The sequence below is a fragment of the Schistocerca cancellata genome, chromosome 3 (genome assembly GCF_023864275.1).
Source record: "Schistocerca cancellata isolate TAMUIC-IGC-003103 chromosome 3, iqSchCanc2.1, whole genome shotgun sequence".
Taxonomy (NCBI): Eukaryota; Metazoa; Arthropoda; class Insecta; order Orthoptera; family Acrididae; genus Schistocerca; species Schistocerca cancellata.
In genome coordinates this window covers 462185932-462213177 of record NC_064628.1, presented here as the reverse complement: position 1 = coordinate 462213177, position 27246 = coordinate 462185932, and the positions used below count along the sequence as shown (strand labels likewise).

Sequence of the window (27246 nt, the reverse complement as noted above, 5' to 3'; positions counted from 1 at the left end):
GGATTAATTTGAAAATACCGGGTATTAATGTAAAGCCTACAGCATTTACTGCAAATGCACCTATGGAAACAACTGCCATAGATCATACACGAATTTGATATGGTTATAGAAATGATGAAGCAGAGTTTCTTGCTAAAGTGCCTGCACATCAATTTGGACAACCCATTAATTTGAAATATTATTATGCGTGTGTTTCTAGCTCAAAAGATAAGGGTTTACATAATTGGGGTTGGAAATGTGTACAGTCTTGTGTTTCTGAAGTAGATGCAGATGCACGAACAGGAAGTGTTATTGTTGACTATACTTATACACCAACATTGGGTTTCCTCAAAATTCCAAAAGTAGCCAATGTTGATATTTTTCCTATTACAAGCACTGTTCAAAATGTAATTCAAAGGTATAATATTAATGCTGATAAGCAATGTAATCCTTTTATGCCATGTGATAGTTTTTCTTTAACCCCCTTTGAACCAGCAAGAACGGAAGAACAATTAGTAGGAGCTGTTAGTCCAGTCACAAATGCAGAAGCATCGGGATATAATAATTTAATAGAAAAAGCTGATATTGCTTCTGCTGGGTGTAATATTAGACTTCATGATACAAATGTTCAACCGAGCCTTCATGTAGGCATTAATGCTACATATGCTTTAAGCACAAGCAATTTAAATAGTGATGTTACTAAATATACTGATACTGAAATGTTGTTTGAAGTTATTGCAGAATGTTCAGTGTATGCAGATGGTCTAGAGACACATTACCCTAGAGCAACTGTATCAAATGTTCAAGCATCAGATATGATTTATATGTCTGATGTAAAAAGGAATGGGGAATCATCTGTTTATAAGGGGCAATATGAAATTAAACAATTGTAATTGAAATGTAACAATTGTAATTTATTTTTATTTGTTGTACTAATTGATAATAAAAATTATACATGGTACACATTCTTCTCTTTTATTTAATAAGTAATATTATACATTTGCAATAAAAATGTAAGTAGGCTGTTTATGTTTTCTTATTGGCAACGTTACGTAGCGCTTTGTATGAAAAATCACTGGCTGTGCTGTGTGTAGTCTGTGGCTAGTTTGCATTATTGTCTGCCATTGTAGTGTTGCGCAGCGGCAGCTGGATGTTAACAGCGCATAGCGTTGGGCAGTTGGAGGTCAGCCACCAGCAGTGGTGGATGTGGGGAGAGAGATGGCGGAGTTTTGTAATTTGTCATGAACTGCTATATCTATTATGCTTTTTCAACACTATTAATGTAAATACATTGTTTGTTCTCTATTAAAATATTTCATTTGCTAACTATGCCTGTCAGTAGTTAGTGCCTTCCGTAGTTTGAATCTTTTATTTAGCTGGCAGTAGTGGCGCTCGCTGTATTGCAGTAGTTCGAGTAATGAAGATTTTTGTGAGGTAAGTGATTTCTGAAAGGTATAGTTTAATGTTACTCAGGGCCATTCTTTTGCAGGGATCTTTGATAGTCAGATTGCGTTGCGCTAAAAATATTGTGTGTCAGATTAAGCACAGTCATGTATAATTGTTGAAAGAGGACGTTTCAAAAAATCTTATCCTTTGGATATCTTTTCATTATTGCAAATGAAACACCAACACAAAGGTTCCAGGTATACCTGTTGCTAGCATAATAATATTAGTTTTGTGTTCACTTTTTAATTTTAAGACATGTTGCATCGTAACATTGGCATCAATTTTGCCTTGCTGCGAGTTTATGAACATATCTAATGACTTCAGAAGGGAACTGTCAAGGGAGTCATTGGGGTAGGATAGGTTTTATGTAGGAAATGCTTCCATGGCGTTTTCTGAAAAAAGCAAACAACATGGTTATAGGCCTACCAACCTAGTAAAAACAAAAACAAAGATTAGAAGGAATACATTGTTAACTACAAGATCAACATGTTTCTATGTTCACTTTTTTCTTAAAAAATAGACCATTAACATTTATTAATTATTTACATTTGTATACTATCCACAGTCTACTATGATTTAACTAGGACATTCGCACCATTGGTTGAAGATTGTATGGTGCCATGTCTGTATGTTGTGCTGGCGTTGCCACTCTTTTTCCTTTTCGGGAACTTCCTCCACCCTTCGTAAAAGCAGGAATTACATCTGGAGCGCCCTTAAAAGGTTTTAAACGACGTGCATGGACAACAGTAGTTCGGGTGGGCAGTTGCAGTTTAACTTTGACTGGTGATGTGACCTCAATAATTTGATAAGGACCTCTGAAGTTTGTTACAAATATCTTCGTTTTTCCTTTCGCAATATATGAGGTTGACAGCATCACCCACTGAACGATTTTGTAATTTGGATATTTAGCTTGGGCATTACCTAACCTTTCCTGACGTTCCAAAGCTTTTGTATTAGATTTTTAAAACCTTTTTCCATACATCCTTCATCATTCGACTGAAATCTCTTACTGTTTTTCCGACTTTTCCGTTTTTCTGCCTGATTACATCAAAAGGGGACGGCATTTTTCTCCCATAGACCACTTCATAAGGTGAGATACCAGTTGCTTCATGCGTTTTGACGTTGTATACCGACACGATTATTGGTAAATACGTATCCCAATTAGAATGTTGTTCGTTAATATAACAACTAAGCATCTTGCCAATTGTCCGATGAACTCTTTCTGTGCGTCCGTTGCACTGAGGGTGTAACGGAGTTGTGCGTAATTTACGTATTTTTAGTAAGTGGCATAGCTGTGTCATTAATTCAGACATAACATTAGATCCCTGATCTGTGATAATACCTTCAGATACGCCAAATTTAAGTATCCAGTTGTTAACTAAAGCTTGGGCAACTGTATTTGCTTGCTGATCTGTGAGACTCACCATAGCTAGATAGCATGAACAGTTATCTATAATTGTAAGAATATACTTATTACCATCAGGTGTTTTATGAAATGGCCCATAGAGATCCAGTCTACAGATTTGAAATGGACATGAAGCCTTGGGGAGCCTCTGTAAGGGTATTTTTGAACGAGAAAGTTCAGCTCGTTGTGCGCACGCAATGCAATTACGAACGTACTGCGCAACATCCTGCTTTCTGGTTTGCCACAAAAATGGCTCTGCTACACGTCTTTCGGTTGTCCGCTGTCCACCGTGTCCTGCAAGGATATGATCGTGGTTCTCTGCTATTATTTCTTGTCTAAGGTGTTGGAGAAACCACAATTCGCGGTCCAAGTTTTGTATTACGGCATAATACACCATCTTCAAAGCAAAATTGTTTTTGAGTTGCGTATTATTTGCATTCTGTATCCCCATCTTGTGCCTTTCTCCAGTCCTCAGTATCTCGGCCTGTTGCTTCCAAAAGTGCTATTTGCTGCATTCGTGTGTTTTTTGCCTGGATTGTGGATAACTTCGAAATTCATTTCGGAAAGACATAGGGCCCAACGGGTGAGACGACTAGATGGATCCTTTAACCCAAGCAACCATTTTAAAGCTGCGTGGTCTGTAATAACCTGGAATTTCCTACAATACAAGTAGCATTTAAAGTATTTGATTCCATAAATAAGAGTTAACAATTCTTTCTCCGTTGTGGAATAATTTCTTTCTGCCATTGTTAGTTGTCTCGAAGCATAGGCTATGGGATGTTCTGCGCCATTAATATTCTGACTCAAAACAACTCCTACTGAATGACCATTTGCGTCACAGGATAAAATAAATTCTTTATTATAATCTGGGTAGGCTAATACTGGACTGTGTGTTAACTTATCTTTAAGGGTTTGAAATGCTGATTCACAATCTTCAGACCAATGAAATTTTGCACCCTTTTTCAATAATTGGGTTAAGGGTTGGGCAATTTCAGTAAAATTTTGAACATATTTTCGGTAATACGATGCGAGACCAATGAAACTTTGTACTTCCTTAACGCGTTGTGGTGTTGGGAAGTCCTTAACTGCCGAAATTAATCGAGGATCTGTTTCAATTCCTTTTTCACTAATAACATGCCCTAGGTATGTAACCTCTGTCAATGCAAAACTACATTTTTCCATATTTAATGTTAATTTAGCTTTCCTAAGTCTCTGAAAAACGTTACGCAGACGCACAGCATGTTCATTAATGTCTTTGGAGAATACAATAATATCGCCTAGATATACACAACATTGATCAGTTTTGAGTCCTCGCAATACTTCATCGAGTAGTCGTTGGAACGTTGCTGGTGCATTTTTCAAACCGAAAGGCATTCTTTTAAATTGCCAGTGGCCTCCAGGGGTAGAAAATGCTGTTTTATGCCTATCTTCAGGTGCAACTTCCAATTGATGATATCCGCTACGGAAAACGATTGTCGAAAAGTATTTACTATTACCTAAACTGTCAATGATATCTGTAATGTTTGGAAGAGGATAAACTTCTGAGATAGTTTGTTTGATAAGGTGTCTGTAGTCACAACAAAATCTATATCGTTTCATACCGTCGGGAGACTTCTTTGGCATAATTACGATATTCGAATTATGAGGCGAATCAGAATATTCTATAATTCCAGCTTTTAGATGCTGTTCTAAAAATTCATCCAGTACTGGCTGTAAGTGATGCGGAACTCTATAAGGCTTCCTATAAACTGGGGGGCTATTTCCTGTTGGAATCCTATGCTGCGTGATATCTTTTGCTGGCAGTGGACCTTCTGCATTAAATAAATCTTGGAACTCAACTAAAACTGCTTCTATCGTGTCTCTGTCATTTCCTTTCAAATGCTCAATCTTCTGGCGTAATGCGGTTTTATATGCGTCTGGTTTCTATCCATCAGTAATATCTGACCAAATGAAATCTTCTTCTTCAAAAGTACTGACTGTTGCTACTAATACTCCTTTATGCAACTCTTTGTCCTCCACTCCGAAACTGTCAATATGTACCGGTACTTTTCTTTCTCCCTTAACGTCTTAAACCCGTACAACACTTCTATGTACAAAACAATGTGATACATCTAATTCCTCATTTTCCTCTAATGGCTCTATTAGACACACTGTATCTGTAGGTACCTCGGGGTTAATGGTCATCCAGAAAAGTTTTCCTGAGCCAAATGATATCTTATCCCACGAATCAACCTTCAAGGACGTTGCACGCAGTGTAGTTCATTTCACCTTCCGGTTAGGGAAATCTTGCGGCAGCGGGCCCTTTGCAGCGGTGTCACCTTTCTGAAACACTGTTCCGCTAATTTCTACAATTTGATGTCTCAGGTCGATTTTAGCGTGATGTTTATTCAGGAAATAGAGTCCTAGGATCGCGTCGTACCCGTCAGTTACCTTTGTTACCACTTCTACATCTTCTTGCAATTGTACACCGTGAATATAGAAAATCAATGATGTACATCCTAACGACTTCACTGTACCTCCTCCTACCCCACTCAATCTACACCTTGGAGGGTCATATTTCTTTGCTCCAATGAATTCATTACTCATTATTGAAACTTTGCGCCTGTATCCACCAGTATCCTTGCCTCTTTATCCTGTATGGTAGCAAGTAACCAGCTTTCCGCATTCACATTCACCTTAATGGCATGAAATTTTATTGGGAACGCCTGGCGGCGGCTCCGACATTCCCGTTTGAGTTAAACTGTTATCTGTTTCCAAAAACTTTTTTAGACCTGCATTCCTTGAATGTGTGACCTATTCTTTGACAATTAGTGCACTGAGGTTGTCTGCAGTTTTTTGCTATATGTCCCTGTCGATCGCACCTAAAACATCGTACTCATGCTGAAAATACATTTCGCTTTTCCTTGTATCTCGTGGCTATGTCTATTTCTTCGAAAGCCGTCGCCACAGATACAGCTTCCGCTAAATTATTAGGAAACTCTGCCCTGACACGACGGGACCTTTCAGGAGGTAACCCACGTAAAAATGTATCCTGAGCTCTATCTTCTGCCTCTTGTAAAATAACTTTATTTGCTTCATCACTAGTTGTCAACTGATTGGTGTTAATATTAACTTTTCTAATCCTATCTACAAAGCTTTCTAACGACTCGTTTTGCCTCTGAGTGATAGTGTTTAACTGTTCCCTATAAAATCTACAGCTGTTCTGCTTTTGAAAACGTTTAAGTAATCCTTTCTTCAATTCCTCAAATGTTGGAGCGTTCCGTAATTTTTCATGGTATAATACGCGTGCTTTAGCCTCTCCTAGCAATCTTAACTTTGTCATTTGTAAGAGCTGTTCATCTGACCATGATTCAATGTTTGCAGGTGCTACTAAATCATCAAAAAAGGCTGTTATGTCTTCACGATGTTTACCTGAAAAAGGAGTTACCAAGGCTGCTGCTGAGGAATCTAGGGTGGGAGGGATTGAACTGGTTTGCCTAACCTCACTCAACTGTTAAAATAATGCATTATTATCACTTTTAAGCTGTGCTATCTGATTAACTAAGCTCTGAATAGCTTCCTCAGTAGAAACCGCTTGTGGTGCTGACTCTGACTTTGTACGATTTCGTGTCATCATTTTACAAACTATTAGTTACACAATCTTACTACACTGAATTCAAAAGATGTTTTAATATTTTCGACAAACTCTTAAAATTATGAGAGAGAATACACTTCTAAATAAAGAAAATATTACGACTGCAGTGCAAACCACTATCCTTTCACAAATTAAACACTACTAACTGGGAGCTTTCGTGACTGTCATTCACACGTCATATTGAGCCTAGGGTTTTTTCTCTGACACCAAATGTAATAGTTCTGATACTAAATGTAACTGGGTTTCCGCTTTTGATGCTAGTCAATTGTCAGGATGAGCATCACTGCAATGGGCATTTAATTCTAAAGCATTATGTCAGAGAGAAAATACTAAATAAATTAATTTTTCTTTCTTAACAACATGTGAACAGGGTGGGTTCTTCCTTGGCTCGGGTATGAGGTAGAATGAAACAGCATTTTTACATAAGATAACTTTTATTGAAGATTTGTACAACTGTTTCCTTACTCGATTTCCTGGCTCTGAGAATGGCAGCTGTGTCATTTGCGAAGTCTTTTGCTGCGGCAGCGACGGTGTCTGATTACGCGTGGCAGTGTGTATCTCGTGTCGCCGTCTCGCCCAGCTGACTGGAGACGCGCAGCGCAAGGTAGCCCGTTTAATTATTGCGAGCGAAGTCGTGCATCAGATGGTGATACCTTGGATGTGGCGTCCCGGTGTTTCTCTTCTCTAAGCGGCCGCGTATGTTGTGCGTCGGCCAGCAGAGCGGCGCGGCGGGGGAAGGCCAGTGTCCCAGACTCGAACAACGGACTTCCGCTTGCCAGGCTTCAGCTGTCAGATCTTCATCCCAGCTCACAGGTGACTGCTGATGTGACGCCGTCTCCTTCCCGTCCTCACGAGTCACCCAGGTACGTAAAAATCAGACTTCAAATACGTTTTAACTTCTGTCTTCTGGCGCCGAGGCTGCTGCTTGCTATTCCATTACAGCAGCTGACTTGGTGCATCTGTGCATGATGTAGTCTCTTCTTGCATGACGGGTTTCAGCAACATAACTGACTGAAAACTACTGCTACTCTTCTTCACTTCTCTCGTCTGTCGGGCCCACTGCGTCTCGCGCATTTATTCACTTCAGTTTACTGGAGGTGAACCACTTCACGGTCATTGCCTCTTCTGTCACGTTGAAAAGCTTCTCGAAGAATCTTCTTAACGTCGGTCATTGGCTCTTGGAGTGTAGGCGAGGGCCTTTGATCACATGTGATGACTGAGAAACACGTGAGCCGGTCATTGCCTCTTCTGTCACGTTGAGAAGCTTCTCGAAGAATCTTCTTAACGTCGGTCATTGGCTCTTGGAATGTAGGCGAGGGCCTTTGCTCACATGCGACAACTGAGAAACACGTGAGCTGGTCGGGCGATGCCCTGAAGGCTGAATCGACAGCGTCCGCTTATGTGGAACTTGCTGACATCACGGTCATTGTCTCTTCTGCTCTGCAGCTCTGCCCGCTGTTTGCCAGTTTGTAATTCTTCTAAACTAAACTAAGTTTTTCATTTATTTTCTAATTTCTACTTCACTTTGATTTCACTAATTTATTTACTTATCTTTTGTTCGACCCAACAATATACAGAAATGATATAGCAGGCAGGGTGGGCAGCAGTCGGCGGTTGTTTGCTAATGATACTGTACTGTACTGGAAGGGGATGATACAAGATGAATTAAACAAAATATCTAGTTATAGGTGGCACCCAGCTCTTAAAGTAGAAAAATGTGAATTAAAGTGAATGAGTAGGAAAAACAAACCATTAATATTCGGATATAGTATTGGTAGTGTCCTGATTGGCACAGTCATGTCATTTCAACATCTGGGTGTAACTTTGCAAAGCTATGTGAAATCGAACGACCATGTGTCGATATGGTAGGGAAGACGGCTGCTTTGCTTTATAGGGAGAATTTTAGGAAAAGTATGGTTCGTATCTAAGGGAGACAGCATACAGCATGCTACTGCGACCTATTCTTGAGTACAGGTCGAGTGTTTGGGATCCGCACCAGGTCGGATTAAATAAAGACATCGAAACAGTTCAGAAGGGGGCTGATAGATTTGTTGCCGGTAGGTTCAAACAACACGGACGTATTACATAGATTTTTTGGAAAGTCAAGTGGGAGCCACTGGAGAGAAATCGACGTTGTTTTGGAGGAAAACTATTGAGAATATTTAGAGAACAGTCATTTGATGGTGACTCCAGGACGAATCTACTGCCACCAACATATATTTCCTTTATCGACCGCGAAACTACCATAATTCTAGATATATTTTCCCGGGTCATCAGTCTTCTGACTGGTTTGATGTGGCCCGCCATTAATTTCTCTCCTGTGCCATTCTTTTCGTCTGAGGGCAACACTTCAAACTTACGTCCTCAATTATTTGATAGATATATCCCAGTCTTCGTCTTCGTGTGGCACTACTGTTTCTACCCTGTACAGCTCCTAACGTACAAATAACGTGCAAGGAAGTAATTTATGACTTAGTTATTAGCCTACAGGAAATCATTGGTGTTGCCTTCAATAATCCGTATTCTACATAAATCCTAGCTTACGTTCTGAACTTCTGAGGAACACAAAACTTTTATGTAAATGACATTCTAAAATATGATTAATGATATCAGGATAATGTAAAGATCGATTCAATCAAATAATTTAGAAATTGTAACTAATATCGACATCGATTGCACTAATTAGGGACTTGGGTAGATAAGGACATGTTAATAACAGAAACATTAGAACAATGAAGAAAGGTGTTGATTCTACAATAACTTGGACCATCTTCATGTGATAGGTAATTGAGTAGGATGATAGCTGGAGCCGTGTTAATGTTTCAAGAAAGATTGTATCGAACAGTGTAGAAGCATTATATACCGTACTGTCATTGGATGAATAGAGACTACTGCACACAGGGAGTGAACACAATATGGCTAATGGCTGTCGTTTGGTTCATCGAAGCATATAAACGTCATTGGATCTCATTTAACTGGGTCACTTTACTCCAGTTCCTCTCTTACCTTTTTCTTTCTAATTTTTTCCTTCTCGAATAAGAGTTTTCTGACTTACTTTACAAAATTTTCCTTTGTTTTGATGTTTCTGGTGGGATAAATGCCGGTTGTATTTCAGAATTGATTTCTGCAGCTATAGCATATGAAACAATTTAACTAGCCATTAAAACTGATACACAGTGAAAACAAAAACATCATGTTTGAATGATGTGTTCTACACGATTGGATGTGAAAATCAGTAGCATTAAAAGATAGCCCGCACTTAATAGGTGGAGCGTCATTTACATTCTTTAAGGGAAAGATTACGCATAGTGTTTCTCATTCAAAAATGGCGTCTGATCGTCCACTAATATGTTACGTTATGTCTCATGAAAGAAGGATAACCGTCTAAAAGGACGTTCCGGTTCTCTCAATATTGCTGCTCTCTTTCCTCGGGATCCCGTGACTGCCGTTCAACAACGGAATCGATGACTTCGAGAGGACCATAGCGCAAAGCGAATTTCTATCGTCCCTTACGAATAGCGCTTGATATACACTACTGGCCATTAAAATTGATTCACCATGAAGATGACGTGCTACAGATTCGAAGTTTAACCGACAGGAAGAAGATGCTGTGATATGCAAATGATTAGCTTTTCAGAGCATTCACTTAATGTTGGCGCCGGTGGCGACACATACAACGTGCTGACATGAGGAAAGTTTCCAACCGATTTTTCATACACAAACAGCAGTTGACCGGAATTGACTTGTGAAACGTTGTTATGATGCCTCGTGTAAGGAGGAGAAATACGTACCATCACGTTTCCGACTTTGATAAATGTCGGATTGTAGCCTATCGTCATTGCGGTTTATCGTATCGCGACATTGCTGCTTGCTTTGGTCGAGATCTAATGACTGTTTGCAGAATATGGAATCGGTGGGTTCAGGGGGGTAATACGGAACTCCGTGCTGGATCCCAACGGCCACGTATCACTAGCAGAGGAGATGACAGGCATCTTATCCTCAGGGCTGTAGCGAATCGTGCAGCCATATGTCGATCCCTAAGTTAACAGATGGGGACGTTTACAAGGCAACAACGATCTGCACGAACAGTTCGACGACGTTTGCAGCAGCATGGACTATCAGCTCCGAGACCATGGCTGCGATTACCCTTGACGCTGCATCACAAACAGGAGAGCCTGCGATGGTGTACCCAACGACGAACCTGGGTGCACAAATGTCCAAACGCCATTTTTTTGGATGAATCCTAGTTCTGTTTACAGCATCATGATGATCGCATCCGTGTTTGGCGACATCGCGGTGAACGCACATTGGAAGCGTGTATTCGACATCGCCATAATGGCGTATCACTCGGTGTGATGGTATGGGGTGCTATTGGTTGCACGTCTCGGTCACCTCTTGTTCGCATTGACGGCACTTTGAACAGTGGACGTTACATTTCAGATGTGTTACGACCCGTGGCTCTAACCGTCGTTTCATCCCTGCGAAACCCTACATTTCAGAAGGATAATGCACCACCGCATGTTGCTGGTCCTGTACGGGCCTTTCTGGATACAGAAAGTGTTCGATTGCTGCCCTGGCCAGCACATTCTCCAGATCTCTCACCAATTCCGTCGGATTAGGAAAGGATAGGGAAGGAGGTCGGCCGTGCCCATTCAAAGAAACCATTCTGGCATTTGTCTGAAACGATTTGGGAACGTAAAGGAAAACATAATCATAATGGCCGGACGCTGGTTTGAACCGTCTTCCTCCCGAATGCGAGCCCAGTGTCCTTACCAAGGCGTCACCTCGCTCGGTGCTATTTTCGTCCTTAAGTTGGCTACAGGGCTGATCAAAGCCCATCGATAAAATATAGGTCCTTGTGGTAACGACCGTTGTCGAGCACTTTTGTAAGTTACTCTGGGATTCGCCGCCGAGGTGTGAGGATGTCTTTGTTCCCTGTAATATCCCTTCCTATGACTGCATCTTGTTTTAGTCAAGTTTAAGTGTTCTTTTTGCTGTGGAACAATGCAGCTATATGAATTACGCGCTAGAATACGTTTCTGATTGTATTTGAGGTGTCATTCCTGTGCAGTCAATATGAAATCGGCGAAAGAAACCTTGCGTTTTGTTGTGATCGGACACTTTCACCACCTGTGTCGCCTCTTACTGTGTCTTTAGGACTTAATATCCCACAACTCGCAAGCGTCATATTTCTTTGGATCTAGTAATTTTTAACAATTTTTAGGGACGAAAGGAATTTGCTGATCTGGAGTGATGAAATTCAGTGTGACACATCTGTTGTGTAAAGGATGTAGCTGTTTGGTTGGGTAACCACGTCAAACGATCCACCCATTGTTCTGGTATGGCCTGTGATTGATTTTATTGCTGAATTTGCAGTCATTTCCCAGGCGCTGGTGTTTCGACCTTAGGATCACATGATCGCCACTTACGATGAATGTAGCTGATTCGTCGCCAGTGTATAGGCGAAACTATTCGTAGCAGAACGAATTCTTATTTTTGTGGCGGGAACCCGGTTTAATTGGAGTTACTGAATTTTTCGACTTTTATGGGAAAGCTCCGATGTCCAATGCTGTCCCACTGTAATTCTTTCCCTTTTTTGGTCTCTCTTTGATTTCGTGGTAGTTTAAAACCTATTTGGGAACTTCATTGCGTGTATGAAAAAACTAGCTTACCTGCCACTGATGAAGTTTCCTGGGTTTATATTGTAACGATCCCAGCCTGATGGTTTATGGTCACTATTGGACGCTTTGACGCTTGTTTCCTGAATTGGAGATTCTCGTGTTGTCTTTTGTGGCCTTACGCGGTTTCGGCAGAGTAGCCACTTTTTTCGGCTCTCAGGCTCACTTCAGGTTTTGCAAGCCTTTTTCTTATATATATATATATATATATATATATATATATATATATATGTGTGTGTGTGTGTGTGTGTGTGTGTGTGTGTATTTATTCTACTTGAGACTTTAGTGCAGTAACTCGAAGAAAACCTAACTACTTTACATTCGATTTATAATTGGTTTCAATAGAATCTTAATATATTGCCATAAATCACATTTTGAAATAAAGCATAAACTTCTACCGTTTGATGTACAATAATGTATGTAATAGTTTACTCATTAATACCAACTGAAATTCTTAGGAACCTACGTTTGGTACATGTGTATCTTTGGTTTTGGAAACCTGGGACAGTCGTAACATATGTGACGACGTATGAGGAAGGAAGTGTATTACCGTGCATATATTTGGGACTAGTTATTTATTAGCTTTGGGCAGCCGTTGGTTATTTGGATTATATGGAAAGAAGTTAGATTTCACTGTTATGCTGGTGAACATGAGATGTATCGTCAACGTCAAAAGTACACGAAGAGACTTTTCTAGGACTAAATATCAGCCCGAAATGAAGCTTGCGTTTCGGTCAAGCATCTGATAACAACTGTACCATTATTGACGGCAGATGAACAGAATAAATCGTCCTATAAGCAATGCTGCCGGAGACAAGCATCTGCAATCATTAAGGGAACGTACTCTTCTCGAAATTAATTAGAAGTGCAAGGTAGAAGCTGTCTACTCTAAAATATCTTTATTTACTAACTGTTGTCTATAATATCACTGGGGAGCTGAGTACATTTTAGTATCCACTCCCTAAGTAGTCACGTATGCCAGCGTCACGACGCGTCTTGGCAGTGTCTAATCATTACATACGTTAACGGATCGTTTTTCTTTCAATATAGTTTCGAGAATGTTTGATGTACTTCGTATGGTTATTAAGAGGTTTACAATAAATATCTGTTTCATCGTAAAAGGATGGAAATGCTTAAGCCGGTCAGGAAATTCCATATTCTTGTCTTTCTCAATAGTGTTTCGCGAAATTAACATCTTCATCGCCACGGGGATTCACATTTGCGTTCACGAAGCATTTCCGTAACAATTAATAGTTGCGTGTTGATCGAACCTACAGCTAACAAATCTAACAGATCATCTTTGAATTGCTTCGCTTTCATCCATTGATCAGACCTTTCGATGATCCGAAGGGGTTCAGCAGTCCTCAAGAATTGGTTGTGTAGGAATCCTGTAACCAGTTTCCTCTAAAGATACCTACACATTCATACAAATCTCCCAGTTAACTGATGCCGACAGTCAGCGTTCCCTACAACCGACCTCACGTTCCCGATTTGTTTCACTTCTCCTTGCAACGTTACGCCTCGATATTTAATCGACGTTACTATATCAAGCAACACAGCTCTTATACAGTATCAAAAAATTACAGGATTATTTTTCTTACACATTTGCTTTAGTTTCCATATTTAGAGGGAGTTGCTGATCATTACATTTAATAGAAATTCGAATTATATATTATTACCTTCAGCTGCTGACGGGCGTCGATATATGTCAACGGGGACAGGTGAATATGTGTGCCCCAACCGGGAGTCGAACCCCGGATTTCCTGCTTACATGGCAGACGCTCTATCCATCTGAGCCATTTTTTTTCATTTTTTTCCGCGGCAAGCGCTCTGCCACCTGAGCTACTTTTTTTTATGTAATAGACGGAATTTATTTCTTCTTTAAATGTTCCCATAACAGTCCCTTCGCCGTTAAATGAATGTCGTTTCACTAGGGCCTCCCGTCCGTTTTTTTTTTTTTTTTTTTTGAAGCCATTTCAATTTGAACACATAGACATATTATACAGAACTAACAAATGAAAAAAAATAGTCACTGAGGAGATTCGATCCCATGTCAGTATGAAATTATGAATTAAAGAACAGCGCATACCAACTGCTCCACATTTTTTAAATCTTTTTTTTACTTATATTAAACTAATAAAAATGCGTCAGAACCTATAACGCGAATGCTAGGAAAAAAACTTAGATCTAATGAGACTCGAACCATTGGCATTTCGACCTTCTTTATTTATTATTTTTTATTTTATTTTACACTGCTCCATCACCCCACAGTACATTACCGCCTCCAATTTTAATTTTTTTTTTTTCACCGACACAGGAAACATACCGATATATACACTCAAATGGCAGTGTATTCCTCCAAAAAGCGAAAATATTCGCTGTTTTTTTCGAAAGTACTTACTGAAGGCAATCAATTAAAATAAAACAAAAGAAGAATCAGAAAGAGGTATAGGAAGGAAAGGAGCGTCAATTTTAACGTGTCTACATATTCTCTCTTCCTTCACTTCTACATGGTGGAAGTGTCCACAAAAATAAAAAATAAAAAAAAGAGGAGGCAGGGCATGACAACTCATCCAACGCCTTGCCGACGAAAAACAGAATACAACATATTGGGAAAAAAAATTCACGATAACGGGGCATCCTGAGCCACGTTCAATGTGCAGTGGCCATATATTGGGAAAAGGCACACGGATCTGCGTCATATCCACTCACTATCACATAGTGGACATGATGACCAACAAGCCACATTATGGTATTGTTCTTCGATCGAGGAAAGAATAGTTGAATCGGGACGCACGAGAATCTCCCCCGAGATAACCACCTCCGACGTCCTGAGGAGAAAAGCCAGTTGTCGGCGAAGCCATCTCCAATGGTCATGACCGCAGGAAATCAACCGATAAGATAATGTATCAGTTTCATGCCAACGATTGCAGCAATCCGTTACACTGAGCTCAATACGAAAAAGTCACACGTTGGTAGGTACAATATCATGAACAACTTGGTACCACGAGGACGCCACTTCCATCGGGAAAATCGGGAGGCTAATGTTAGACCAAACAATCTTCCAGTTCGTTTCTGGCGACAGCGCTTCCACAGGGGGAATACTATGAGGAGATGGCCAGCGACTTAGAGCATTTTTAGGGAGAGATTCGCTTGGAAAAGGATATTTACTCCTAAATAACTGATCTCAAGAACAAATTCCTAAATTCCTTAACGTGCCGTAATTTATAATTAATCTTACCAATATCTACTGGAAGTGATAAACTCGTTGGTGGGATACAGTCATAAAAGCGAGCTGTAAGTGACGGGTGACGGGGGGGGGGGGGGGGGGCGTTGACACGTTAAAATGGTGCGACGGATGAATAAGGCAGAAGCCTTAACCCGAATGTCAGGGAAGCCCCAACCTCCCTGCAAACGCGCCATGACCCCATAACGACGCGAAATACAGAGTGGCGCCAGATAAACCTGCCAGTTAAACTTTGCAACTTGCGGGACATCATCGCAGGAAGTGGAAAGATTTGTGTAATAAAATAAGCCGTACTTAACACAAACGTTTCCATGGCCCGAACCTTATGAAGACGTGAGAGGAAGCGACGCTCGTGTTCAATGATTGTGTTGTCCTCATCATTTCATCATCATTCAGGAAAGTGACGCAATTGGACTGAGCAAAGATTGGGTAATTGTACGGGCGCTGATAACCACGCTGTTGAGCGCCCCACAAACCAAAACATCATCATCATCATTCAATGATTGCACCCTGAATCTTATCCGTAACAGACTTCCAGTTTATCGTAGCCATCTTTAGCGGACAACTGTCAACTATAACACCCAACGATCGATATCGGGTGACCTTCAAAGCACATGGAATTTCAACAGCGTCAAATCCTCGCAAGCTGAGTAAACGACAATTCTGGTCATTAATCCGCGCTCCCGTAAGACGACAAAAGGCATCCAAAACTTCCTTCAGCAGTGGTATATCATCATGGGCACGGAGAAGAAGCATAACGTCATCAGCATATGCACGAACGGTAAACCTTTCTGCCAGCAGCGACGAGCCACTCAAACGAGCAGCTATAATTCACTACAATGGCTCCAGTAACAGCACGTAGAGTGACATAGATAATGGACCGCGCGTGATCGAATGAACGACCGGATCCAGACGGAGCGTAAAAAAATAATAAGGTGAGATCATAAAAACTACAGCATAGACCGCGACCATCATCTAGCGTTTCGAGGTCTGTCAGCGAGATTCCATCTCGGTAAAGCAAAGCCATACCGGTAGAATTTTCAGGCGCGACATTGAAAAACATAGAATATCCAGGCAGACAAAACATATCAAATAATACCTCTTGTAAACAACGATATCAGCTTGGGTATCGTAAATAAACTAGCGTAACGCAGCAAGCCGTATTGGGAATGTATCCTGTTAACATTGAGGGTTACAAATGTTTACGCCTGCATCCGTTAACACAGGTAAGATCAATAAAACAACATTAAGGAAAAAGCACTATCACGTCTGTGTCTCCCCAACGTCCGGAGGCGGGGAAAAGAAGGTATAATGCTAGTCGCCCCCACCTCACGCCGAGGAATCCTCACTTTTCTTTCCACGACGCGCCGCGGCACGTGCAGGTTGAAAACGCTGTTTCACACCACTCCATGAAAACATACACTCTTGATGTGGAGGGATTGGGGGCACGTAAAGCTCCGATTTGATAGAGGAGCCATCGTCACCGCACTTAGCGGAAATCGGGGAGCACAACTCAGAACGATTTACAGCACCATCAGGTACAGAAGAGACGGGTAATGCAGTGCCGGTGTCGGGTGGCATCTCCTGAACATTCGGAAGGGAACCCTTAGAATCCTGTTGCTCGACCGTCTCAGCGTGGAGGAGGGGTGGTACTGCACTGGAACACTGTAAAGGCTGGCCAGCAGGCGACGTCTGTGGGGAGACCACGGAACCCACGGGAACCGTCACGTCGACGGGTGAAGTGGGGGATGCAGATTGAACGCACATTTCAACATCAACAAAAGCAGCTACATCCTCTCTCGTAATACTGGAATCACAATTAACATCAGCAGACAACTCATTACCGCCAGAGGTTGCACCTTCTGTCAACGCTGTGTCAGAAGAACGAGACTGGAGTGGGGCGCCCTCGAAATCTGCACCGTCCTCAGCCCGCCTGCGTTTGACGTGCGCTGCAGGAGCCGTCGTCCCATCGTGGACAGAGGCCGCACCGGTACGCGTCGGTAACGGTGGAAATTCGCAAGGAGTAGGGGGTAATGTTGCCCCTACATCTCTTAAATCTGGAGACTGACTGACAGCTGACTGCGAAGATACTATGTCTACTAACGTAAAGGAAGACGTTTTTGATAAGACGACGTCAGAACAGTAGCCTGCGTTTGACGTGCGCTGCAGGAGCCGTCGTCCCATCGTGGACAGAGGCCGCACCGGTACGCGTCAGTAACGGTGGAAATTCGCAAGGAGTAGGGGGTAATGTTGCCACTACATCTCTTAAATCTGGAGACTGACTGACAGCTGACTGCGAAGATACTATGTCTACTAACGTAAAGGAAGACGTTTTTGATAAGACGACGTCAGAACAGTAGTACGGCGCGGGCAATCAGATCCGAGATGACCGCTTTCGTTACAGAGAACACAAGTTCCTTCTTGACCTGTATACGTAACCTGGATTCGGTAACTACAAACAGTTACGTGGGAAGGAATTTGCTTTTTAACGCACATGTCCACAGTCCGGATACCATTATAACACTGGAAGCGATGTTGGGCTGACCAGCCGCGCGGGATTAGCCGAGAAGCCTCAGGCGCTGCTGTCATGGACTGTGCGGCTGGTCCCGGCGGAGGTTCGAGTCCTCCCTCGGGCATGGGTGTGTGTGTTTGTCCTTAGGATAATTTAGGTTAAGTAGTGTGTAAGCTTAGGGACTGATAACCTTAGCAGCTAAGTCCCATAAGGTTTCACACACATTTGAACAATTTTTGGTGCTGACCAGCGTTCCCATCGGATATGCCGTATGGCTCCAAACGGAAGCAACGCTGTTTTAAGAAATGAGTCGTCCACTTCAGGACTATACTCGAGTGCCGCATTTTCAAGGAGGACTTGACTAACGGAACCATTGCGATGTGTATACAACACTTTAGAACCAACCCGGGAGAGAAGTCGATCTACGTGAACGGGATCATAAAACTTCACAAAGAATGCATACAAATCCGAATTAAAGTAAGCAGTATCTACCTCATCAGGTGTAACACGGATAACGTCAGCTAAGCCATCGTCAATTTCTAAGGAGCCAGGTTGAACACGACGCGTACTCTTGTCAAAACTGAAACGAACAGTAGCTCGACGAGGAACAGATTTAGGAGACTCGATAGACACAATGACGCGGGCAGGAAACACCGCCGCCGAGAGAAAAACGACAACAAACTCCGCTACGCAATTACAATGTGACTCCGACCGATACACCAACAAGACTGAGTAGCTTCGACGCAAGTGGCGCTGCGGCACGGGCGAAAGTTAACGACGACCTGCTCTCTCGACGTGCAAGGCGACACTAAGACATCGAGGGCACAGAGGATAGTGCCACTGCAGGGACTATCTCACCTACGCCTCCCGCGAGACCCACATTCTCACCTTATACACTCCTGGAAATGGAAATAAGAACACCGTGAATTCATTGTCCCAGGAAGGGGAAACTTTATTGACACATTCCTGGGGTCAGATACATCACATGATCAAACTGACATAACCACAGGCACATAGACACAGGCAATAGAGCATGCACAATGTCGGCACTAGTACAGTGTATATCCACCTTTCGCAGCAATGCAGGCTGCTATTCTCCCATGGAGACGATCGTAGAGATGCTGGATGTAGTCCTGTGGAACGGCTTGCCATGCCATTCCCACCTGGCGCCTCAGTTGGACCAGCGTTCGTGCTGGACGTGCAGACCGCGTGAGACGATGCTTCATCCAGTCCCAAACATGCTCAATGGGAGACAGATCCGGAGATCTTGCTGGCCAGGGTAGTTGACTTACACCTTCTAGAGCACGTTGGGTGGCACGGGATACATGCGGACGTGCATTGTCCTGTTGGAACAGCAAGTTCCCTTGCCGGTCTAGGAATGGTAGAACGATGGGTTCGATGACGGTTTGGATGTATCGTGCACTATTCAGTGTCCCCTCGACGATCACCAGTGGTGTACGGCCAGTGTAGGAGATCGCTCCCCACACCATGATGCCGGATGTTGGCCCTGTGTGCCTCGGTCGTATGCAGTCCTGATTGTGGCGCTCACCTGCACGGCGCCAAACACGCATATGGCCATCATTGGCACCAAGGCAGAAGCGACTCTCATCGCTGAAGACGACACATCTCCATTCGTCCCTCCATTCACGCCTGTCGCGACACTACTGGAGGCGGGCTGCACGATGTTGGGGCGTGAGCGGAAGACGGCCTAACGGTGTGCGGGACCGTAGCCCAGCTTCATGGAGACGGTTGCGAATGATCCTCGCCGATACCCCAGGAGCAACAGTGTCCCTAATTTGCTGGGAAGTGGCGGTGCGGTCCCCTACGGCACTGCGTAGGATCCTACGGTCTTGGCGTGCATCCGTGCGTCGCTGCGGTCCGGTCCCAGGTCGACGGGCACGTGCACCTTCCGCCGACCACTGGCGATAACATCGATGTACTGTGGAGACCTCACGCCCCACGTGTTGAGCAATTCGGCGGTACGTCCACCCGGCCTCCCGCATGCCCACTATACGCGCTCGCTCAAAGTCCGTCAACTGCATATACGGTTCACGTCCACGCTGTCGCGGCATGCTACCAGTGTTAAAGACTGCGATGGAGCTCCGTATGCCACGGCAAACTGGCTGACACTGACGGCGGCGGTGCACAAATGCTGCGCAGCTAGCGCCATTCGACGGCCAACACCGCGGTTCCTGGTGTGTCCGCTGTGCCGTGCGTGTGATCATTGCTTGTACAGCCCTCTCGCAGTGTCCGGAGCAAGTATGGTGGGTCTGACACACCGGTGTCAATGTGTTCTTTTTTCCATTTCCAGGAGTGTATGTCCACACACTATATTCGTGGGGTCCCTACCCAACACACACATTACTCGTGGAAGACCTTCTTACCAAGTACCGTAAGAGTTTGGGTAATATGTGTGCATCGCCACAGAAGAAGAAGGTCATGGCCTGTATTGCCAGAACTATTATATGGATACCATATCCATATAAGTAATAGAAATTCTGTCGAAGACATCCTATGTCCCTATTGATTGACTGAAATACAACACTTTCCTATATACTACAACGTCATGAGCAACCAATAGCAGACTGTTGCTCACTCTATCCCTCAGATCGTTATGTAGAGAAGAAGAGCGTTCCAGTCACACTTGCCTTCAGTGCTCTTGACGATACCTTTGTCTCCGAAAAACTGTCGCCGACGAGGGGAATACGGATTCCCAACATTCTGGGTGGTGTCTGTTTATTCTAAGTCGTGTCTCCGTACCACTTTCGCGCAACGACGCTCTGAGCGTGTTTTTTAGGGAATTGACTAGTTAGGACCTGGGACTTGTTGCTGGTAAGGAGACGCGAGACCACACATGACATGTAGAGTTCAGTGAGACTAGCGATGATATAATCAAAAACTTAATGATTTCAGCGTCAGCTCCACTGCACTCCCTGTATAAGAATCTTAATACTAACTAAATTTAGTAGAAGGGGTTCAAAGGTATCCTATTTTTAGTTTGGTGGTAAAATAACGTCGAAAAAGCAGTTAAGTTTACCACTGGAAATTTTATTCTACTCACAAAACATTGTTTATGAATTGCACTGTCGATAAAAGGAAATGTTTTATTGCAGGATGGTAAAAACCAACTGCGTTCAAGAAAAATGTGAACGAATATTCCCTGAATGGGTTTCCAAGTTCTACAATGGATCGAAGGATGACCTATGCCATATCACATCTATAATCTAGGTTTAAGTTAAGTTTCATAAAAAAGAAAACTATCAATATGGTCTACAGTGACCCTCAATTATCTTTAATTACTTATCTAACTTGTCGTAAATTACAGTGGCTGATGTGGCTTCTCAATAATTATATAACAGAAAAATCATTGCGTCTCAGATTTTTACTTCACGTAGCTAATGTGAATACCATGAGATTTAATTCACGATCGACACTAGTATTACATGAAAAAGGGATGTAACAGATGAGACTTCTGCAGTTCTGAGTGAAACCTTGTGCGCTCAAAAATGCCACATCGCGTGCGTTCATTACCTTGTAGGTGTTTAGGCAGCATCAGGGGGTGGTAGGCGGCACACCTCCACGCACCTCGCCGTCTCGGAAGCAACTCTCCTCCTAACTTCTCCTTACTGCAATTTACCGAAGTTGGTTTAAGAAAAGCTATCTGGCTGTGTTTTCAACTGAACAATCAGGGTCTCAATGTTAACCTTAAGCTCCGTCTACCAAATTCTGTCTATCCAATGAGAAACGTTATACTTTTCGTGGTGGGGCAATGTTTTTAACGTTTGCAACGTAACAGAGACGCGAAAAAGTCTCACGCTAAAACTTACAGCTGGTGTGGCCCTTTTAGTGTTATCATAAGATCTATACTGTTCTTCTGGAGGGCCATATCTTTTAACATGGGCTGGGGGGGGGGGGGGGGATCCTGGAGGTTGGCTGACGACGTAGGTGTCCGTCCCTTATCGTAGGGCCTCCTAGCCTACACGATTCTGCTCTCGGCTTCTGTTCTCGTTTCTCCCCTCGGAACTGCGTCTGTTTCACGGTGGGAAGGTATGACATGCATTTAGGCGTTCTTGTGTTAGTCTGTGGTATTCAATGGGCTCACTCGTTGATCGTATTACTTTGGTTAATTTAATGTCAGGATTTATTCGGAGCTATGTGACATACTGCCGGATTTGCTATCATGTCAGGGTTTTCATGGAAGGTGTTGGATTGGCCTGACACCTTACAGGATTACTCCAAGGCCCAAAGTCTTTTTTTCTTGTTTCTTTATTCGAGGTGCTATCGGACGAAAATTAAAACTGTAGTAAAAATCCAATGAAGTTTTGCACAGATGTGTTGCACTCCGTTCTTAGCACACAGCGAATACGTAACAAAGCGTAGAACACTTGTTTCTCGCCAAGTGTGAAGTCCGTGCTGCCATTCCATTTCCTACGCTGAGGGACTACACCTGACCTCAAGAATACATCACAGGTAAGTGCGGCAGTGGTGCTGTAACTTTGAAGCAGGATGCACAGACGTTCATGATGGTGGCAGTCAGGGAAGGAAGTCTATGTCAACCTTAGATCTTGTTTAGCAAGAACAAGAAGAAGTCAAGAGGAATGTTGTCACAAGGCATTGTCTTTCTTCGTGACAATTCTCGACCTAATGCTACAGCTGCAACAAAGATGCTTCTGCAACGTTTTCGATGGGCAGTGGCTCCATCTCATTTTCCTCTCTTTATCCACTTAAACCGCTAGCTATGAGGACGACATTTTCGTTCAGACAACGAGCTGCTTACCATGGTAGACAATCGGCGGAAAGCAGATGCAGCTACCTACTAAGACAGGTTGTCGGAAATTTGTTGCTACGCTACGACCTTTGTCTAAGTTAAAGTGGCGACTAGTTAGAGACGTAGCTGGAAGGTGTACCTAGATATTGCAAGTAAAACATTTCTGAATATCACTATTGTTTTCCATTTCGCTTCTGATCTGACAATGAAGAAAGTAGCTCTCGCACTTTTGGGGTTACGTGTGAAATTATAACGAGGAAGCGATGCGGTGAATTCAAGGCGGCCGGAAGCGACTCACCCGTCGATGAGCGGCACGTCGCTGAGTATTCTGCGCACGACGGCGACCCTGGAGTCTAGGCTGGAGGGCGGCGGTTCCTGCTGGAAGATCGGCCCCGCCACGAGCCCGCCCGCGGCCAGGCACAGCGCCAGAGTCACCAGCGAGACCGCCACCGCCCCCAGGCGCCGCCGCCCCCACCGCCGCCGCCGGCCGATCTCCGCATCACCTGCGCACGTGGTTGTAATCTCACAAGCTTGCACTCGCCTCAATAAAAGAAAGTGATCTTACGTTCTATGACATTGCCATCAACGTGAGCACATCAAACTGGAACGAACTTGGGTATGAGAATTATTAGCATTTTAGCACATCTATATAAAATTGGTAGGAGTAGCGTCATCTACATTTTGTATAAGAAAGTACTGCCCTTCTGACTATAAGCAGACTCTAGTACCTTCCGCCGCGGAAGTCGAACACGCGGCAGAACAAATGGGCGTGGTCAGCCCATAGAGGGCTCCACCTCCGCGGCTGCTATTCCGCGCAGCGGCTCTCGTGCAGCGAGGGCGCCACCGCTAAGCCACGTGGAGACAGCGGCCAATAGCCGCTCCCACCGATTTCATATTTAAGGACCCGCTCTTCCCGAGTCCAGGTTAAAGCCATACACTCCGCCTTGCCTTCCGTATCCGCCTTCCTTCCCCCACACGGCTCCTGTATGAACTGATCCTCTTCCCCCACCTCCTCCTGTTCCTCCAACATCTCCGCATCCTTTACATTGTCCGCAGGCTTGATCCCCCCCGCCCTCTGGTTTCCTCCTTCCTCTCCAACCCCGGCCTGTTGCCGCGCCTCTATCACTGTATCCCTCCCTCTCTCCACCTCCACACCCTCCATCTCCTTCATCTGGGCAATTTACAACGCCTCCCCCTCCCTGATGACGAGCTTCGCCGTGACATCTACCCTTCCTTCCAACTATAGCCTGGCCTTGTCCCCCCCCCCCCTATGGCCCCCTTTTTTCCCCTTCCCTCCTTCTCCCAGAGCGGATTTTCCTCCTTCCCCTCCCCCTCCCCTGAGACCCTGCAGCCTATACTTGCCTCTTTCCTTCCCACATCCCTCCCTACCTGGCCCTCTTCAGCGCGCCCCCCGCTCATCTCCCCCATCTCTTCCCCTCCCTCCCTTCTTCCAGTCTCCCTCATCTCCTTGTGCCTGGCAGATCCTCTGTTTTGATCATCGTCTGTGTGCCACATCAGTGTTGTGTTTAGTGCTGTTTCTCCTGTGCATCAAGAGGTGTGATTTTAATTGTGTACTGCCTTGAGGTTCGCCGTCAGTGTTTGTTATGTGCTACACCATCCGTCGATACATTTTATGCTCCAGTCATACTATGCCTTGTGTTCTTTTAATTGTCGCAGTGTGTGGCTTTTTGTGTGTGCTACTTTTAAACAGTTTTAACAGTTTTTTATCTCCATTTTACGGTCACCCCGTTTGTTGTCAATTGCCTTCCATGATGTTCCCCCTTTTTTATATCTATGTTCACCATATTCTCTCCTTTGTTATTTTTAAATGTCTTCTCTTGTTTGTTCTATGTCTTTCGGCTGAAGAGCAGAGCATATGCTGCTGCCAGCCCGCCCCGACGGGGAATTGAAATACAATAAAGAAAAAAAAAAAAAACGAGTCCAGCCGGTCTGGTACTCGCTCTGGATTCCGTTTCTATCTCGGCAGTACTGCGTTCTGGTCGTTGCCCGTTGTTGACATTTGCCTGGCTCTGGTTCCGAGTGGATTTACGTTTGGTGTTTGGTGCTGTGGTTTCCACAAGCCTCCGTTGTTTATCTCTTCCTTGTTGTGTCGCTCACAGTCGGTCGTGGTCGGTTGTTGTCAGTTGTCGTTGGTCTGTCGTCCGACTCGTCCTGTTTTTACCCGGTGGTGCGTGCTCCACCGCCGGCGGCTTCCCCGCCTGGCGGCTCAGTTGCGCAGCCCAAGGCGAACCCACTGTTGGTTGTGGTTACTACACAGACCAAATAGGATCAATAGATAGCCATGTTATCATCGCCCAATAGCGCCATTTCCGTACTATGAGGGTTAGCACACAGCACACCTGGCCGTTGTTGATTTAGCAGACCTGGTATCATTGCCGCTTGGCCAAGTACTTCCTCAGTTTGCATCATGAGGCTGAGTGCTCCCTACTCCAGACATCCCACCAAGGAAGAATCCACCAATCGAACACGATGACCTGCGCAGTTGCGTCACTTAACACTCACCACATGTTGTGTTAGAGGAAAGATTAAGCATTGAGTTTGTCATTCAGAGCGGGATCGTGGCCTGTGGAGCGTGCAGCCTATTGTTCCGGGGCACTGCTGCTCGCGCTAGTCCCGATAGCACACCTGCCATACAAGTGGAGAATCGATAAGTCTACACCCAGTGCCATGCAGAATCTCAGTGGACTTGCACGGTTACCAGCGCTGGAGAGAATAGACATGTTGTTCACTAGTTTGTACAATGCTGTAGAGCCGTGACATATTTGTCTAGTCAGAAAATAGTCTTCTTTGCATTAACAAGAGTGTTCACACCGACAATATGACGATGGTTAAAGCACTATGGACTGTCCTTACTGAAACCACAGTTGTAGCTTCACTTGATGCGGCAATATCGTCTTCACGCTGACATGTTGCTCCCAGTAACAACACTGGACACCACAAAAGCCCCTCGTCGTCTTTCTAGAAGAGTCCGTTCGCATACAAAAACATGATGAATCATCATGGTCAGTTAAAATTCGTGGTGAAACCTTCAGCCTTCATTTATTTTGCACAGTCCACTACCAGTTTTTTTCCAATAGCCATTATTAACCTTATCTGGCCTAAACGGCATGAAAGATATAATGTGAACATGGTGTACTTATGGAGCAACTTTTCTGCCGCTTGTGCCGGCTAAGCTTGAGAATGGTCACCTCCGAAACTAGTAGCGAATTGTGCTAAATAAATGGCAGCTGAAGGTTTCACAATGAATTTTAAGAAATAATTTGCGGCTGAATATTCCCGCCTCCAAACATACATCTTGTTCAGGTTTGAGCTCCTCTTGACGTTTTCCTGTATCAGCGGATTAAATTTTCTTATTAAATCCGCTTTATGCAAAACAAGTTTTTATTCGCTCACAAATGTTTCGACACCTATTTGTCGTGTTCTGTGAGTCAGCTTTTTTCTGTAAAGTGTAAGACAAATTTTATAATCGTTTAACGTTTTTTGCGTAGAAATTATAACACGTGTGTCGAAAACTAACCAAAATACATATATAATTATTAATCCTACCGTGGATAATCGATTATAAATTTTGTGTTACATTTAAAAAAATAAATTTCATTCACAAAAGATGACACATAGGTGTTCAAATATGTCTGAGTCAACTGAAAGAGACAGTGTTTTGATAAGGTGGATTGAAAAACAGAAAAAATTAAAAGAGAAGACTGAGACTCGTTGAACGTATCTCGGGTGGAGGGTCCAAACGGAACAAACATTTCCAGATTGCATTCGTCATCGTGAAAAGGGAGCGACAGCCAGGACCGGTTCGAGAAAAATTTTTCCACAAGCACCTCCTCCCTCCCACAGATATTAGTTATCTTTCCCTCGGATTTTACTCATTTCATAAACACAGAATGTTTCATAACTCTTGGTTCAGAAGTGTACAGTAGAAAGTAGACTAGAAATAATTCTCAGTAAACAAGAATCCGCAAACGAGCCATCTACGAAGTAGTTGCGACTTTGTGACTACCAGCCACAACTTACATTATTCTGCTTAAACTACAGCTCGTGGTCTAGGGTTTAGCGTTGCTGCCTCTGAATCATGGGATCCCGGATTCGATTCCCGGTCAGGTCGTGAATTTTCTACTGCTTTCGGTAGGTGAGCGGCGAGTACGTCTTGTTTACGTCCCGTCCGCAGAGTCGTGAGCGCGCGTAGTTTGTTTACTTCCTCGCCGCAGCTAGTACTCGCGTCTGTTGACAATGAGTCACCATGGCTCATTCGTACAGAAAAGGTGCCACCAAGATCAGCTTACAGCCCGACCACGCACGACCACGAGCCTTTGAAATCGAACGATTCATCCGTGACGAAGTTCAAATACCAACACAGCACATCATCGCTATCCACCTATCCAACCCGTTCGAAGTGCCACCGGACGTAGTTACCTCAGCTTTCCTCCCTTATGGGACGGTAATTAGCCACGTGGCCGAAAAATGGAACACCTTCGAGACGTATCATGTCCTCAAAGGCGTCCGACAAGTCAAAATCGAATTAAAGAAACATGTGCCATCCTACTTAGTCA

General features: G+C 43.8%; 1 protein-coding gene across 1 annotated transcript in view; it reads right to left on the bottom strand.

The window, feature by feature from the left end:
• The window catches only part of LOC126176365 (dipeptidase 1-like), a 431133-nt gene that overhangs the window by 279224 nt on the left and 124663 nt on the right, over window positions 1-27246 (bottom strand). Inside the window, 1 exon segment of the mRNA XM_049923520.1 lies at window positions 22968-23097. Coding sequence (XP_049779477.1) covers window positions 22968-23097 — 130 coding nt within the window.